Raw genomic sequence first — 16041 nt, 5'->3', positions numbered from 1 at the left:
TATACCAACACACTGAAATGAATATAAATAGATAGACATGCCTAACATTTCTTATAATATATCCAAAATATAACCAATTTTTTTTCCGAATATATTTTTTTTAAGTATTTAATGTTTTTGTTAAAAATAAGTTGCCTGGTGCTGTCATGTGCATAACTATCATCTTAGGAGGTGAACCAGATTCCTCATTATTTGGCGAGCAGAATTTTTCAGAGCTCTGACATAATTAAAGAATATAAAAGATTAGAAGAGATGTATACTATAATACTCTTTTTATTTTGAGATATAATAAAAGAAAAACTCTTTCTTGCAATTACAAGTATATAATTCTAACATGTTAACACATGTACATGCATTACATTATATATGCTTCAAAGCCTCCTTTGACAGTTGTATCTTTGCCTTTAAAGATAGAGAAACCTCTTTCTCAAACACCAAAAACCAATACTTTTTTTTTTTCTGTTGCCCTTCTCTTCTTTCTTCTTCAAGGTAGCCTCCAAGCAATACGCAGAGGAGCCTAATCTGCTGTCTGGTCATTACTTTACAAGAAGCTATCATTTGTCCTTAATGTTGGCTTCTTCTTGTCCATTTCTTCTTTTCTTCTTCTTCTGAAACACAAGATCACTATCTTTACACCCAGAACAGAGTGAATAGACGAAGAAACTGGAGATTATAAAAAGCAGAGTATGTGTATATGAAGAGAAACTTGAATTTTGTGAAAAATAGTCTTTTTAGATTATCCCTTTTGAGATAACTGTTAAGAAGCAGAGGAAGATATGTCTGCAAAACTTCTGTATAACTTGTCAGATGAGAACCCAAATCTCAATAAACAGTTTGGATGCATGAATGGTATCTTGCAAGTGTTTTACAGGCAACATTGTCCGGCGAGACCAGTCGCCGTCTCCGGCCATGTAGACAAGTCTTTGCCTCCAGGTAACTTGAACTCTCTCTCTCTCTCTCTCTAAATCTTAGTTCAGTGTTTAGGACCACAAGGAAACAGAGTAGTTTCACTAGAACCAGTCCAAAACAGGCTTATAGCTAAGCACATGGGGCTCTTTTTGCAGGAGAAAGCAAAGATATCGTCGGTGAGACTAACATGGAAAGTGATAAAGAAACGGTAAGACTCTAAACTCAGTTTATACAATCATCGTTAAAGAATACGAATTGAGAAAACAGAGGCTGAAAGAAACAGAGGCTTTTTATGGACATTGCAGGAGAGGAGTAGTACCAAGAAGAAGTCTGCTGCAAAGGAGAAGCATAGAGCCTCTTCTGAATCCTCTTCAAGGCCTTCGTTTTCGTCTTCTCCACGGTCCTCGAGCTTCTCGTCTGCAGAAGTCAGTACCACAGCTTCTCAATTTGACCCGCCTGGTGAGACTCTGATCAGAGAGCAGCCCAATGGTTGCCTGATGATGCCATATGATCTAAAGGAGCTTGTGAAAGGCTCTATTAATAGAGATATGAGAACCAGAGATGAAGAAGTAGCCTTCACTCAGCAGCAGCAGCCCAATTCAGCTCGAACTAGCATTCTACTTCTCAAAGACTCATCATTGCGTTCACCATGTCGGAGTTCTGACGAGTGGTGTGAAGGAAGAGGAGTGGCTGCGAGGCTAAAGGAAAGCCATCGCCTTTCTTATGATGAGAGGGACATGAGAAACAACGGATACAAGACGGTTTCGAAGTTCAAAGAGACACCGAGATTGTCCTTGGATAGTAGGTCAAATTCTTTTAGGAGTCCGAGAGCAGATACCCCGAGATCAAGCTGTCCAGAGGAATCCGCAACAATGAGTCACAGGAGATCGAACTCGAGTGTTGTTGCCAAATTAATGGGTCTTGAAGTCATGGCGGATAATTCTGATACTGAACAGAGAAGAGAGAACCGGTTTTGTGATTCTCCAAGGCCAATATCTAGAGTGGAACCAATAGCTCTACAGAGATCTAGAAGCGTTGATTCCATCAAGAAGATACCTGCTTCTGCTGCTTCTAAGTTTCCAATGGAACCAGCTCCATGGAAGCAAATGAAAGCAGGCGACACTGCACTGACGGTTTATGGCGAAATTCAGAAGCGGCTTACACAGTTGGAATTTAAAAAGTCAGGAAAAGATCTCAGAGCTCTAAAGCAAATACTTGAGGCTATGGAGAAAACGCAGAAGTTGATAGATGAAAGCAGAGATGACAGTACACCGAGTACAACCACTCTTATGCAGAAAACTCACCAGCCAGTTCCAGTTGCAACAAGTCCAGCCAGAAACTTCAAATCTTCATCGATCGTTGTTATGAACTCCGCGGCTCCAGTTTCAACCTCTTCGCTGCCGCAGAATGTCGGCTTACCAAATGTCAAGGTTGGCAACTCTAAACAAACCAGGAAATCCACATCAGGGAAGCAGAACGCGATGGATTTAACCCCAAGGCCAGGCCTCTACAAGGGCCAACTCGATTCCACAAAGAGCAATAGCCTAAAAACATTACGGTCGGGGCAAGCTTTGGCTGCGGATTCTTGTTCCATGACCAAGGCAGGTAGGAGCCAACAGCACAGCGTAAGCCCAAGAACACAGCCAAAAAAGCTCGGGTTCGAGAAGCAGTCTCGACCCACAACTCCAAAATCAGAGCCAGGCAAAAAGCATATCGGACGGCAGCAGACAGAGATAGCCTCCCCGAGAAGAAAACAGGGCATAAAACCTCGCAGTACTTCTCAGCAACCTGATGACCGGTTAAGTGATGCAAGCAGTGACTTGAGGAGTCTAAGATCTGACAGCAACATGAGCTTGGGATTGAATGTTGACATCGAGGTTACAAGCAGACATAGGTTGGAGAGAAACTGTGACTTCCAAGAGCAACACACCCCAAGACAAAGGGTATTTATCTCTCACACAAATCTTCACTTCTCAAGATAATTCATTAATACTCTTAACTGAACATCTTCTGTTTATCAATGCAGAGTCCAGACTTTGGAATCAAACAGGACAGACCGTTCCTAAAACCTCTGAAAGTTACCATTGAACAACCGAGTCCTGTTTCAGTTCTTGATGCAGCCTTCGACGAAGAGGATTCACCATCCCCTGTGAGGAAGATATCCCTTAGTTTTAAAGGTAAGAAGACACTGGAAAAAAAAAAGGACACTCTCAGACTGATTAGTGACTCGTTCATATATAGTAGCAATTACATATAAATTGGTGCTAATTAGCTACATGGAATCACAAGGTTTTGGTTTGCGTAAAGTTCTCACCTTTGTTTTGGTTCTTTTGCCACAGAGGAGGATGCTTCATGTTCTGAAGAATCTGAGTGGCTAAACAAGCCTACCAGCTTCTGCAGATCCATACTATTTCCTGAGAGTAATCAGGACCCAACACAGCCAGGTTCACATCTTCTCGACAGCTTCCCTGAAGATGGTGCAGACTTCAAAAGCGGCGACAACAAGTATATCTTGGAGATATTGTTGGCATCAGGGATTCTAAGAGATCTTGAATACAGCATGATAAGCTTTCAGCTGCACCAAGCACGCCTCCCGATCAATCCTGGACTGTTCTTTGTCCTGGAACAGAACAAGGCCAGCAATGTGACTCTACCGGACAGCAAATTCAGAGGCAGAGGAAGACAACAGCAAACAAACCTGGTAGAGAAAATCAGGAGAAAACTAGTCTTTGACACCGTTAACGAGATGCTAGCTCAGAGATTCACTGCAGAAGGTTGTACCAAACCACGTTTAACCGCAAATCCACTCAGAAAGATGAAGAAGATATCAAAAGAAGAGAAACTTCTGCAGACTCTGTGTTCAGAGATTGATAGGTTACAACAAAACAACTCAAAGTGTCTCTTGGACGACGATGAGGAAGACAACCTGAAAAGTCAAGGCATGAACTTGAAAGAGTTTGAACCAGGGATTGTGTTAGATATTGAGAGAATGATTTTCAGAGATTTGGTTAATGAAGTTTGCTTCTGCTAATTTTTTATGATTATCGCTTAGAATTGTAAATGAAGGGAGCTTAGAGAGGAAGAGAACCTTTGGTCCTTGGGTTTTCAGCCCTCTTGCATGTTCTGTTCTCTTCCTACTTGTTTATTGTAACCAGCATATATATATACAGGTCTAACTAATGTAAGTATTTTAAGTTCAAGGATCATCCATATTCCAAAAAAGTGCCAAGAGCATATTAATTGTATTTTAAGTTCAAGGATCATCCATATACCAAAAAGTGCCAAGAGCATATTAATTGGTCTATCAAAATAATATTTCACCGGCAAATGAAGTTAAAGGCCAAACAACCTTCTATTTCTCCATCATTTTGAATTAGTAAAAATCTCTTACCCTAAGAAGTAATGTATTCCAGTTGCAAACGATTACTAAACTCAGAATGCAAAGCTAGCTTGTCTATAAAGTCTAAAATGACATAATACCTATTTTACATCTGAGTGGACAATTTGTGAGTCAATTCTTCCGCGCTTATCTTCAATCTCTGACTTTTTCTCCCTATTGTCACCACCTTCTTGAAACCAACCCTCTTCCTGGAAGCTCCGACTTATTGCCAAAGACGTAGGTCTTTTTCTATTCCCAATCTTGAAGCGCACCAGAGTTGGCTGTATCCTTGCACCTTCTTTCTTCCCTCCATCCTCGGAATCAGCTAACCCGTTCTTGTTGTTGATTTCATCTAAGGGAACAGATGCCTCTAGAACAGGGATGTAATGGTTGTTGCTCATATGTTTATCAGGAACGTGGTTGATTCTAACAACTTGATTTGAAAGCTCCAAAGGAGGAAAAAAAGGTGACACATCCTTCTCCACAAATCGAAGAGGCACAGTTAGAAAGGGGTTGCCTTCCACTTCTGCTTCTGCTGTGTCTCGAGCATCTTTTAGAGATTTAAGTATTTCTAACCTAGCACCATCAAAAGAATGTTGCATACTCCGTAAAGATGTCCCATTTTCTTTAATTGGAATCTCTTGTACGATTGTGCCTGCATTAGTTTCTACTGATTGATCACACAATTTGGTATCGGGAAATGCAGGAAGCCAAACAGGAATGTGTTCATCTGGAGGTTCTCCTCGGACCTCAGGGAGACTAGGAGCAGGTCTTTTCTCTTTACTAAATGGGAAGCGGGGAAGAGAATAAATAAACGGCATCTCCTCTGCTTCTCCAGTATAACGAATAATATCCTTGACTACACCGGAATCAGCAAGACAACGGTTATCATCTGAAACACCAGCAAATCCCAAACCAGATCCCAAATCCTCTAATGCTTGAACAATGTCGAGAGAATTACCATCTACTCTACCGGCTAAGTTGGCATACAAGTGAGCAGTCTTGCCAATGCTCTGGATATACTGAACGGCAACATCGGTTAGTGATTCAAGAGCAGATTCTTGAAAAGAACTAAACCTCAGGCCCTCCCGTGTCTGTGAATCCTGATAGGAATTAACCTCAACACTCTCGCAAATCTGAGCGACAGCCATTCTGGCTATGGCAAAGGCGAAATCATTGCCTCGGGAAATCTTTCTCTTACCATGTAATTCTCTTTGCTGACTTCCACCTTCCCCACCTCCATTGCTCATATTCAATCTTTCTTGCAACTTCACCCAACATAACCATTTCTTGAATGAAAAAACAACACAACACGCATCCCTCTGAGAACACAAAACCAAAATCAATTCATTTTCCTCAAAATTCGTCCCTTCCGCACCTAAGAACAAATAAGAGAGAATAAGACATAAGAATCAATACTAAACTAACCCAGAAAAACGAAGAACTGACCACATATTCCCACCCACAAAGGAAATTGAAATTAAATGATAGATCAATTATGCTCCAGTCACTAAGAAGAGACAGTGTTCAGCGAAACCCTAGAAACTAATCGTTGGGTTCAATTGACCGCATTAGAGAGCCCAAAAAAAAAAAAAAAAGTTGAGAGAGTAAGGAGAAGTAGAATGCATACCGAAGAAAAGGCTAACTCCATTGTAAAACCCCTCAAGGATTTAAACCGAGGAAGAAGAACAGACAACACACTCGGGCAGCTAAAGCTATCGGCGGTGAAGAAAAACCCTAGCGAGAAATTGAGAGTGGGGTACCAACTACCCAGACGCGAAATAGAGAGAAGGGTCGAATGCGAATCAACAAAACCCAGCTCCAATGCTAAACCCTTTTCGATCCAGAGACAAGGAGTGGGAGATTTGAGAAACTTATTGAAGCGCAGCTACTGATGAGTGATGAACAAGAGTTTGTTTTTAAAGAACCAAAATATATATTTAGATTTACAAAAGCTTATCAAATTACCTTTATTTTTTTGGTTTTCTCCCGTAATAAGGAGATTAAAAATTATAATGTTTTATTTAAAAATGAACTATTTTTTTTATTTATATAGTAGTAACGTTACAGCGATGATGTAATAATCATCGATGATTCCATTATTGCGGGAATTAAATAACTATATCCCTCCGACGAAAGTTAGTTAACTAGATCGGAAATCTTAAAAAGATTCGAGAGAGAGGCTCATGGGCCTTTCTAGTTATCAAACTGAGTTTCAATATAATGGCTTTTTGTCATAGGCCCAACACTAAACGGCGTCGTTATAGTGCTAGCTGAGTGACCCAATGTTAGCACTACTACAAATTCAAAATGCTTGTTTTTAAAAAGAAAAGTCATAAATCAGATAATTCAATTTTTTAGTTTTCTTATTGGTTTCTTCTAGGTTTGGTTCGGTGAACCAAATAGTGTAAATAATTACTGTCAATATATAGAAATATCATGTACCATACATACATAGGCAGAGATGGACGACATGGAAGCTTTTTGCAGAAAGTATGATGATATAGGACAGAGGCACAGAGAGCATTGGATCGGCAGCCTTTTATTCAAATCAATCAAAGATTGTACTACTACACCAACCATTATTATTATTTACTAGCCTTTTTTTTTTTTGTCTCTATTACCCTATTCAACTATTTCTTCTTCCTCCTTCACTCGTTATTAGTTATAAGACTTGTTTCCTCCTTTCAATTATAATTTGTTGCATCATATCTTCATATTTGCATCTTCATTTAAGCCTAACTCTACATTTGTGAACATGCATGCATGTGATACTATATATATTTGCATCAGTTCAAATCCGACTTACTATTTTAATGAGATAGTTAAAAATGGACACTTGTATATCCCACACACCATTCATCATCTAATTCTAATCTAGTACCAGTCATTACTACTTGTCTACTTAGCTAGTTGAGTTAGTTAATGTAGCACTGTGCATCCAATAGACACATATATAAACATTTCAATAATACAACTATTAGGTTCCATTCCATACTATTGAGTTATCTATTGATGAATCTGTGTGTCCTAGATTCTCATTCTCAGAATTCATACATAATATCTAAACACCAAAACCCAAAAATACACACACGCGCTTAATTATACCATAGATTAATGAATCTACATTTCATGTAAGTGTTTTTGTGTATCCATCATGAGCTACGAGGAAGCTATATATTTTGATGAGAAAATTTCCAAATCAAACACATGCAAAAATACAAGTAATCAATTATGTATCAATTTGTATTTGAAAATTATACAATATTAATTAGATAGTAATTTATTCATATTGTTTTGTGTCCCCTTGCTTCTGAACACATCAACATTAATTGTTTCAATATAGCTAGCCTAATTTCACATATGGTGTTCACTTCCTCTACTTGTGCTACTACTCTCTGACCCTAGAAGCTTCGACATATTAGCCGCTGAAGTTGTATTATCTCGGTTGAATTGGACAGAAGAAGACATCCGATTATCAATGTCTCTACCACCATTGTTGCCACCACCACTTCCATGTAGCAATGAATATAAAGTCGAAATGTTTTGGGATGAAGAAGATGAATTAGAATTACCCATTAATGGCATATGAAAATGGCTTGCCATTTGCCTCGGATCTACTGTCTCCATATTTGCCGAACCAGCCGACGAAGATGATGGGAACAAAGATTGTATAGTTGTTGTCGTTGTTGATGTCGTCATTGGACATACCAAAATTTGTGATGGAAATGGGACAAGACTATGTAGTTGATGATTATCTGCTTGGAAACTCAAATGTTGGTGGTGGTGATGATGATGATGCTCCATGTTGTGATAAGTTCCGTAAGAGCCAATATGATGATTGTTTGTGAAAACGACATCGTTGTCTCCCCTCTCTTTGTTGTTTACTTCACGGCTACTGGTAGTAGTAGTCTCAGCTTGTACACAACCACCATTGATTTTAAACCCGAGTTGGGTCGGATCTTGACCCGGCCTTTGACCAAGATTCAAGAAAGACTGGTGATGGTTGACGAGGCTGAAATTTTCCGGCGAGATGGGTAACGGAGGGAGCTCGTCGATCTCGTCTTTAGCAGCATCAAGCAACCAGTCCACGGCTTTGCTAGGCTGGTCAACGCCGAGGCGTTCTTGAAGATCGTAAAGCTGAATAGCCGTGGGGACTGATAGTCTCACGCGTCGGTCACGTAGCCCTCGTAGCGTACACACTTTGCTGTGACGGTCTTTGCCTCCGAAGGCGCGTGAAACCCTAACAATCCTCGGATCCTTGGATTTCATCCAAGAAGAAGAAGAGGTTGGCGGCTTTGTAATTACGGTTTTGCCACCGGTGCCTCTGACTTGGGCTTCTTCTTCTTCTTTATCTTCTTCGACGTCTCCTTCACGTCTTCTCGTATCCCGGGCGCCTGAAACTTCGTCGTTTGCATCTTTCCAAGACACGATATTCATAATGCTATATATATATATTGTCATAGATCAAATGTAAATCTCATTAATTAGTAGAAAACATATATTGAAAGGAATTAAATTAGAAGAATTTCATTTATCAGACAAATTAGTTTTGAATTTCGAAATCTCATATATTTTTTCGAGTTTCTGAATTCTTTTTTAAATAAACGAATCCACAAAATTGAAACATGAAAAAAAGATTAGGGTTTAATTGTTCTTTTTTCTTCAGTCGACTGAGTTAAGGTGGGATAAAAATAAAATAAAGCATGTACTGTTTCTTACCTTAATAACGAAGTTCGAATGGGTCTTGAGCTTGAACAGAGAAAATCTAGGGTTTTGCTATACTATTATAATATGATGAAATGAGAAGAGGGACTGAACAAAGGATGAGTATAATAGAAAGAAGAAAGTATGTGATTCGAATTTTTTCTTTTCAAAAGTATGAATAAAAAAAATGAAATTGAAAGATAAAAAAGAAAAGAAAAAAAAAGGAAGATGCTTTTGGAAGTGAATATGAGAACCCTACCAATATCAGAATTCAGAAGCCTCCAAAATTTAGAAGAATTGCGACTAAAAAGTATTAAGTATTTATGTTAAGAAAAAAAGCAATGGATGTAATAATGCCACGTGGTAAGATTTCGCTATCTTCGACCGGAAAAATAAATAAATGAATGCGTTGAATAATCAATCAGTCGAGTTCATTTTCATCTTTAATATTTATGGATCATCTCATTATCTCAAGACTCAAAATCTCTCTATACTGTATATGTATTTATACGGACGAGAAATAAAACCCGAATATTTTTATCGCATCCACGTCCGTATCATGTGATTATGAGTTGCGATTAGAATACGGCTAAGAAGAAAACCCCAAACTAGTATACGTGAATATCCAAATTTAAAAGAAATTGTAGATACCAACATTAAACATATATTTCTCTATATATATATATTGACGTCAAGTTATATATAATAGCTAGCTTGTTAGAACAGCTAACTAATGTTTTTAATTAAGATGAAAATAATAAGTGTCATGAAAGGGATGATGTACGATTATTGATTTAACATTTATAAGTTATATTATTCACTGTATGAAATGCAACTCACATAAATGGTTTATATATTTTGGTCCATGTATATATATATATGTGCATGGCCATGCTGTCATAAGTCATAACGACAATTACAAAAGGTTGTGAATTTACCCGATGCACGCCTCGTGTACTTTGTTGAGTCACGACTCATTGCCTTTACAAAACACAAGTACATGTAATTAGACATCACTAAGCCCTAGTTTACTTTTGCTTCATAAAAACCGGCTTAACGTACATATTTGTTTAAGAATCAAAAGGCTGTGTGCATATAAAGGTTGTGTGTAGCTTGTGATATGTATATAAAATTATCGGTTGTCCTATTTTGGAATATATGTATTGAATTTAGTAATATAATAATGACATTTCACTATATCTGTATTATCTATTAAAAAAATAGTTAATTGGCATTTGACTCCCAAGAAAAAAAAACAAAAACAAATTAATGTGCATACATTATTTGAAATACACAAAATATTGGTCAATTATAATCCTCGAAATTAATTAATTATCATATATATACATATATATATATATATATATATATATATATATATATATATATATTATAAATATCTGCTGGCAAGCTATATTCTTATATATTTTGATCCATTTGCGAAATTCTATATGAGCAACATGTGAAATGAATATTAAAGGGAATATAAACCCTGAAAACTTGTCAAAATTTATTTCTTTCTTTCTTTTTTACGTCAAAGTATATTAATGTTCTAAGAAATATAGAAACGAGACTCTTTCAGATTTTCAAAGCAATGAAAAAACAGAAGTGGTCATATTAGGTATCCACATGATTGTCTTTATAAGTGTGCATTTTATCCATTCACAATAATATTCCAACCCTTTTTTTCTTTCTCAATTACAATTTAATTACATATGAATCGGAAACATCAAATTTAACTTTTTTAAAAAAAAAATCGTACATCGTCTTTAAATAAAGTTATGTAAGAATATTGGTAGGAATTGAAAAAATAGAAGTGGGCGAAAGCAATATATCCTTATGAATCAAAACAAAGGACTAAGAATAAAAAAGGTGTGATGATGATCATTTCATCTTAAGACATTACATGAGAACAAAGGAGAAATCGGACAAACTTAAAATCCACTAAGTCATGTCTACTTCACCGACTCCAAAAGTGTGTGGTCTCATGAACAAAGATTGGGTTTTTAATAGCTTTTCAATAAGTACTTCACATCAATAGTAATAATTAATGATGCGAAGGATCAACGACAATAAATATCCCAAAAACAAAAAAAAGTTGGGTATAATCCAATTCCAAACGAAGCCAATTATATACGTTAAAGGTTTAATATTTCTTTGTCAAAAGTTTAATATTTCTATATAGTTATTACTTATTATACGTAGCTATTAATATTAGCGTAAAATATCAGCTAGAGCGCAAGCAAGACAACTTAACTTTACGTGGATATTGCAAAGAGAGAACACCATATCATTAATTTAGGACGGCGTGGATATTCAAATGATCTGCATATACTAGTACCGTCGGTACGCATGCCATTACGAGACGTATACAATTTAGTTTCTTCCACTTGATGAGTTTGAGATCTTTATACATCAAAATTACAAAACACGTTTCTATATAAATATACGCGCGCATGTAGATAGATAGAAATTTCTAGATTCTATATATGATCATATATACGACTATATAGTAAATAATTCCAGAACATTATTGACACTTTCTTTCCGAAACGTACGTACGTCAATATATATGCAGTGCGCATGTGAAAAAATATGTAAGCTAATAATATATTTGATTATTGTATATAGCCATATAGGTAAGCTAGAAGCTGAAAGATCCGTTATATATAAATGAAAATTTCAGAGGCAAGAAAAAAAGACGATTGTATTTTTTTATTTTATTATATATCTATATAAATGGTGTATTTATGATGTAATTTAAGTTATATACGGTAGTAGTATTCTCGATCGTTAAGAAAAAAGTAGCTGAAGAAGGAGTGAAGAGAGGAGGAGGTTTGGGCATCTCGAGAGAGAAAACTGAAGAAAACAGAAAGATGAGAAAGAGAGTTATTTACTCAATGGTCCCCCCCAACAATTTTTCCTATCACTTTTTTTTTTTCCCTGTCACGATTTAATTGCCTCTTTTAATATAACCCCAATACCGTAGTGAACATCTTTATTACTTTCTATATCTGTGTGTTTTGGTTGTATTTGGATCTCGTTATGGTATATGTATATATATACCCAAACAGGCCAGCAAATCTCACATTCAGTTCTAGCTAGTGTATCTTGATTGAATCAATGACTCCACTAATTGATACCCTAATCTACATGCATGTACGTAGATATATCATGTATAGTTGCTAGAAAGCTTAATTAGTCGTTTAGAAATGAAACACAAGTCTCTAAATTTGGTCTATAGATCATCGACAACATGAAAATGTAACACAACAGTTTAACTTTAATCTGCTTTGAGAAATTAAATCGCGCGCAACCTATAAATATAATTGACTCGACTACACAACAATATGAATTATAGGTCATAAGTTTTAAATGAATTCGATGTAAAATAATTGGTGTCCAAGAAAAATGCATGCGGATGAATCAGTTTCCGATTGTTTGATACACTTTTATAAAAAAAATAAAAAAATTATTTGAAATCTGTACTGTACTGTTCCTATCCGAAACACCAATCCCTATGCTCGCTCAGTCCATATGGTAGATCCGTAGATACACACTGATAGTAACCCAACATAATAATAATATGGCCTTTAGGCTTTAGATGGCCGCAGTAAGCAGACCTTGTTTACTTTCACAATATATGTGATTATTTTACGTGTACGTACGTACATGGGAATCATCCTACTTGTACGAGAGATTTTCAGTGTTACTGTCATGGATCATAAATTTGGGCCAAGAAAAAAATATAGAGGGCCAGCTGTGAAGAGGGGAAAAAAGAAGCCCAATGGACAAAAAGTGTTAACATTCCTATATATCCCAACGACTACAAATTCTTTTGTGGTTTTTTTTGTTCGTCTTGAAGTAAAAAAAGGTAGACCAAAGCCGGTTGTTGTTGACACTTGACTATAATGCATAGTTTGTATTTAGAAAAAAACATCATGTCTCATGCAAGTTGGGTTACATTATACATATATTGTCTCTTGTTTGCAATGAGTAAAAGAAGGGTATACGTGGCGTATTAGAAAAGCGAAACGTGTCACTAATATTATCACCTTTTTTTTGTTTTTTTTTTTTTAATTATCACCTTTTTATTTGATGAGATTTTGAATCTTACCCAAAAATTTTTTAAAAAAAAAGAAATACTAACAAGTTGGCCACTATGGGTCGATGCGTGTCCCACTTCTCTCTCCCTCTCGATCTGTTCTCTACATCATCATCTCTCGATTGGGGTTTGCTGTTTGTTTGCGTCTCTTCAGGAGAATGAATGAATCCTATGAATTTATTCCTCTCCTTTACAATCAAATTTATACCGTAACACAACATTAATTCTTATCACCAGAGAGTGGATTAGAATAAATAACCAAAAAAGACAAAATATTTGAGAATTATTAGAACTTTGGAAGTAGTAGGAGGAGGAGTAAAAAAGCTCTAAACAAAAAAAGTGTTTTCAAGTTTGGGCCCGGTCAGGCTGGATACACGTGGCAATAAAGTGACTGTCGTGGTTGAGCACGTTGATTATTAGACACGTGTCAAGTTGTTGACGAACAAAGCAAGTAAGCCTCTGCGGTCGTATCTCTCTCTCCCCACTTGATTCGATGATGCCTTCTCTTTTCCACGTGGCGCGGTGGGTGGTCGTCTATTCTTTTTTTCTTTTCCCACCGCATAATTAATTAATTACTGTTAATAAGAATGAAATCCCAATTATCATTCCTATGTCTGTCAACGAGTAATCACTTAAGCTATTTGCCTATTTTTCATTTGATTATATATATATTAATTCAATTATGCATATCCGTATCAACGAATTATGAGTTTGTATATATTTTTAAAAAAGTAAGCCAACTTGTGTGAATATTTTATAAGGGTGAAAATCCGTACAACACACACATCGTCAACTATGCTTGTGATATAATTCTTAAAAGTCTTAAACATGATTTCTTTTTTTCTCTTTTTCTTTTCCCCCCCTTGCAAATTTTAATTAAAATACTGCAAATTGCAGTACTATAGTTTATAATAGTAAGCATTTGGTGGTGCTTTTGTTTTTAAGGTAAAAATAAAAATAAAAAGAAAGAAGATTATTTCGTCTCTCTCAAGATCGAAAATAGAAAGTTCATTATAACGTTTCTCCCCTTCTCTCTTTCGATTGTCTCTGGGCTTTCTTTTGATTAATGGAGATGATCACAAGAGGTAGTGGGATCCCCAACGGCGTCGTTCAGGTCCCGAAACTGTTGCACCAGTATTTCATCTCAAGCAACCATTTTTGTCAACGAGATCACTCTGATGATCAGAATGGTGGTGAGAAGAAAGAAGAAGCTGCAGAGGAGGAGGAGAAAGATGTCGAGCTCACGTTAGGTCTTTCCCTTAATGGACAGTTTGGTACGGATCCGAGATCGAGGAAAAGGAACAACTTTGAACTGGCCCGATCTTCTTCCATACCCGAAGGTTTCTTCTTCCATGAGCTAAGATCAGCCGGCGGAGATATGATGCAGCGTAGAGCTGAAGACATGTTCCAGCTGGATCGGACGCGCTCGCTTCCTGTCGTAACGGAGATGGAGACAGAGAGGAAGAGGATGCGATCGGAGAAGACGAGGGTGTTTATGGAATCTCCGGTTCATCCTCTGTCCAAAGATCAAAACAGAGCCGAGGTAGAGGAAGAGAAGGCTAGGGCGTTTATGGAATTCAAGATCCCTCCGACGAAGGAAAAGGAAGTAAAAGATGGGTTTGTCGTCCCTGGTCCGGTCAACGAGAAGGGTAAAACTGGAAATACGGCGAGGAAGAAGAAGAAGAAGGACGCGGAAGTTTCGGGAATGGAGAAGGCGAGGAACATCCTAGAAGACATGCCGTGCGTGTCGACGAGAGATGTCGGAGCCGACGGGAAACGAGTGGAAGGGTTCCTATACTGGTACGGAGGGAACAAGGAGGAAGTCAAGATAGTCTGTGTTTGCCACGGCAGCTTTCTTTCTCCGGCGGAGTTCGTTAGGCACGGTGGATGCACCGTCAGCGACGATGATGTTACGATAAACCCTCTTAAACATATTGTTGTTAAGCTGCCTTCTTCTTCCTTGTAGTTCATTTGCTTAGGGATAATCCCATCTAATTAATAGAGAGACGACTATATATTATTTCATTCATTTTTTTTGAGTTGAAACTGAAGAAGAATGAACCCAACGGATTTGATTCCAACATCTAGACTAGGGGTTGTATATGCATTGACCCCTTGAAGAGCATTCTCGTATTCCATATAACAATGATACTGAGTAGAAGAGAGAGTGGACTTGAGTTAGTTGTAGAGAGTGATTCTTGCTCTTGTTCCTCTTGTCTTGTGTCTTGTATATGTACGACACTCCCGAAAGATGTTGAAGATAGTATTCTTCCAATCACGGGTTTTCTCCTTGCCCACTCCTCTGCCGGATCATACAAATACATTGAAACCCCTATAGATGCTGCGAATCAGAAATCCATGTAGAGAAGTCGCTGTGAGTTCCGATATATCGATCTCAATTACAATTAGGGTTCCTCTCTGATTTTTCTCTTTCAAATTTGTGGGTAAAACGGGCCTGCGTCTTCTGTTTACTGTTGGGCCTTAAATTGAAACAAAGAGTATCTGTACCAATAAGATTTATAAACCTTATCATCCAATGCTACAAGCCTACAACACATAGTAATAACTAGGCCTGGGCGTTCGGATGTCCATTCGGGTTCGGTTCGGTTTGTTCGGTTTTTCGGTTTTTCGGTTGTAAACTTCAAGCCTCCATTCGGATATTTTATATGTTCGGATCGGGTTCGGTTCGGATTACTTCGGGTTCGGTTCGGTTATTATGCACTCAAAATAACCATTATCATTAAAAAGAAAAAAACCAAACTATGTCCTAAAATTCATAATACATAATCCATAAAATCCTACATTCAAAAAAAAAAAAAAAACACAAATCCATGAAACAAGTAAAAGAGAGATTCAACTTCAAACTAGCCTTGAACCTAATAATTAGAAAAAGAACAAAAAAACACAAACTGTGCTGCAAATAAAAGGGATTACTCGAGAT

At 37.2% G+C, this 16041-nt stretch overlaps 4 protein-coding genes across 8 annotated transcripts; 2 read left to right on the top strand and 2 right to left on the bottom strand.

The window, feature by feature from the left end:
- Positions 1 to 323: 323 nt before the first annotated feature.
- Positions 324 to 6183, bottom strand: LOC17891470. 5 transcript variants are annotated; one of them, XM_023785399.1, is made up of 4 exons: positions 5919 to 6183; positions 4390 to 5610; positions 3608 to 3674; positions 3447 to 3529 (listed from the first exon to the last, which is right to left on the bottom strand). In XM_023785399.1, exons 1-2 carry the CDS (start codon positions 5937 to 5939, stop codon positions 4390 to 4392), a joined length of 1242 nt encoding a protein of 413 aa, XP_023641167.1. In that variant the 5' UTR covers positions 5940 to 6183; the 3' UTR covers positions 3447 to 3529; positions 3608 to 3674. The 5 variants fall into 5 exon arrangements, with proteins under 5 accessions (XP_023641168.1, XP_023641167.1, XP_006299057.2 ...); XM_023785400.1 differs by lacking the exons at positions 3447 to 3529; positions 3608 to 3674 and adding an exon at positions 324 to 608; XM_006298995.2 differs by lacking the exons at positions 3447 to 3529; positions 3608 to 3674 and adding an exon at positions 3752 to 3835.
- LOC17892073 (protein LONGIFOLIA 2) lies at positions 608 to 4109 on the top strand. The gene is made up of 5 exons (XM_006296884.2): positions 608 to 933; positions 1065 to 1117; positions 1215 to 2852; positions 2936 to 3086; positions 3249 to 4109. Exons 1-5 carry the CDS (start codon positions 777 to 779, stop codon positions 3938 to 3940), a joined length of 2691 nt encoding a protein of 896 aa, XP_006296946.1. The 5' UTR covers positions 608 to 776; the 3' UTR covers positions 3941 to 4109.
- A 1316-nt stretch (positions 6184 to 7499) lies between the features above and the next one.
- LOC17891606 (transcription factor TCP13) lies at positions 7500 to 9197 on the bottom strand. Its single transcript, XM_006297935.2, has 2 exons — positions 9011 to 9197; positions 7500 to 8732 (listed from the first exon to the last, which is right to left on the bottom strand). The coding sequence occupies exon 2, from the start codon at positions 8726 to 8728 to the stop codon at positions 7646 to 7648; it is 1083 nt and encodes a 360-aa protein (XP_006297997.1). The 5' UTR covers positions 8729 to 8732; positions 9011 to 9197; the 3' UTR covers positions 7500 to 7645.
- A 4813-nt stretch (positions 9198 to 14010) lies between these two features.
- Positions 14011 to 15129, top strand: LOC17893082 (ninja-family protein AFP4). The gene has a single exon (XM_006299411.2). It carries the CDS (start codon positions 14167 to 14169, stop codon positions 15064 to 15066), a length of 900 nt encoding a protein of 299 aa, XP_006299473.1. The 5' UTR covers positions 14011 to 14166; the 3' UTR covers positions 15067 to 15129.
- Positions 15130 to 16041: the final 912 nt, after the last annotated feature.

Source organism: Capsella rubella, unplaced genomic scaffold (assembly GCF_000375325.1).
Source record: "Capsella rubella cultivar Monte Gargano unplaced genomic scaffold, Caprub1_0 scaffold_3, whole genome shotgun sequence".
In the NCBI taxonomy this organism is placed as follows: Eukaryota; Viridiplantae; Streptophyta; class Magnoliopsida; order Brassicales; family Brassicaceae; genus Capsella; species Capsella rubella.
The sequence above is the reverse complement of the archived record's forward strand: the minus strand, read 5'-3'. Positions and strand labels throughout refer to the sequence as shown.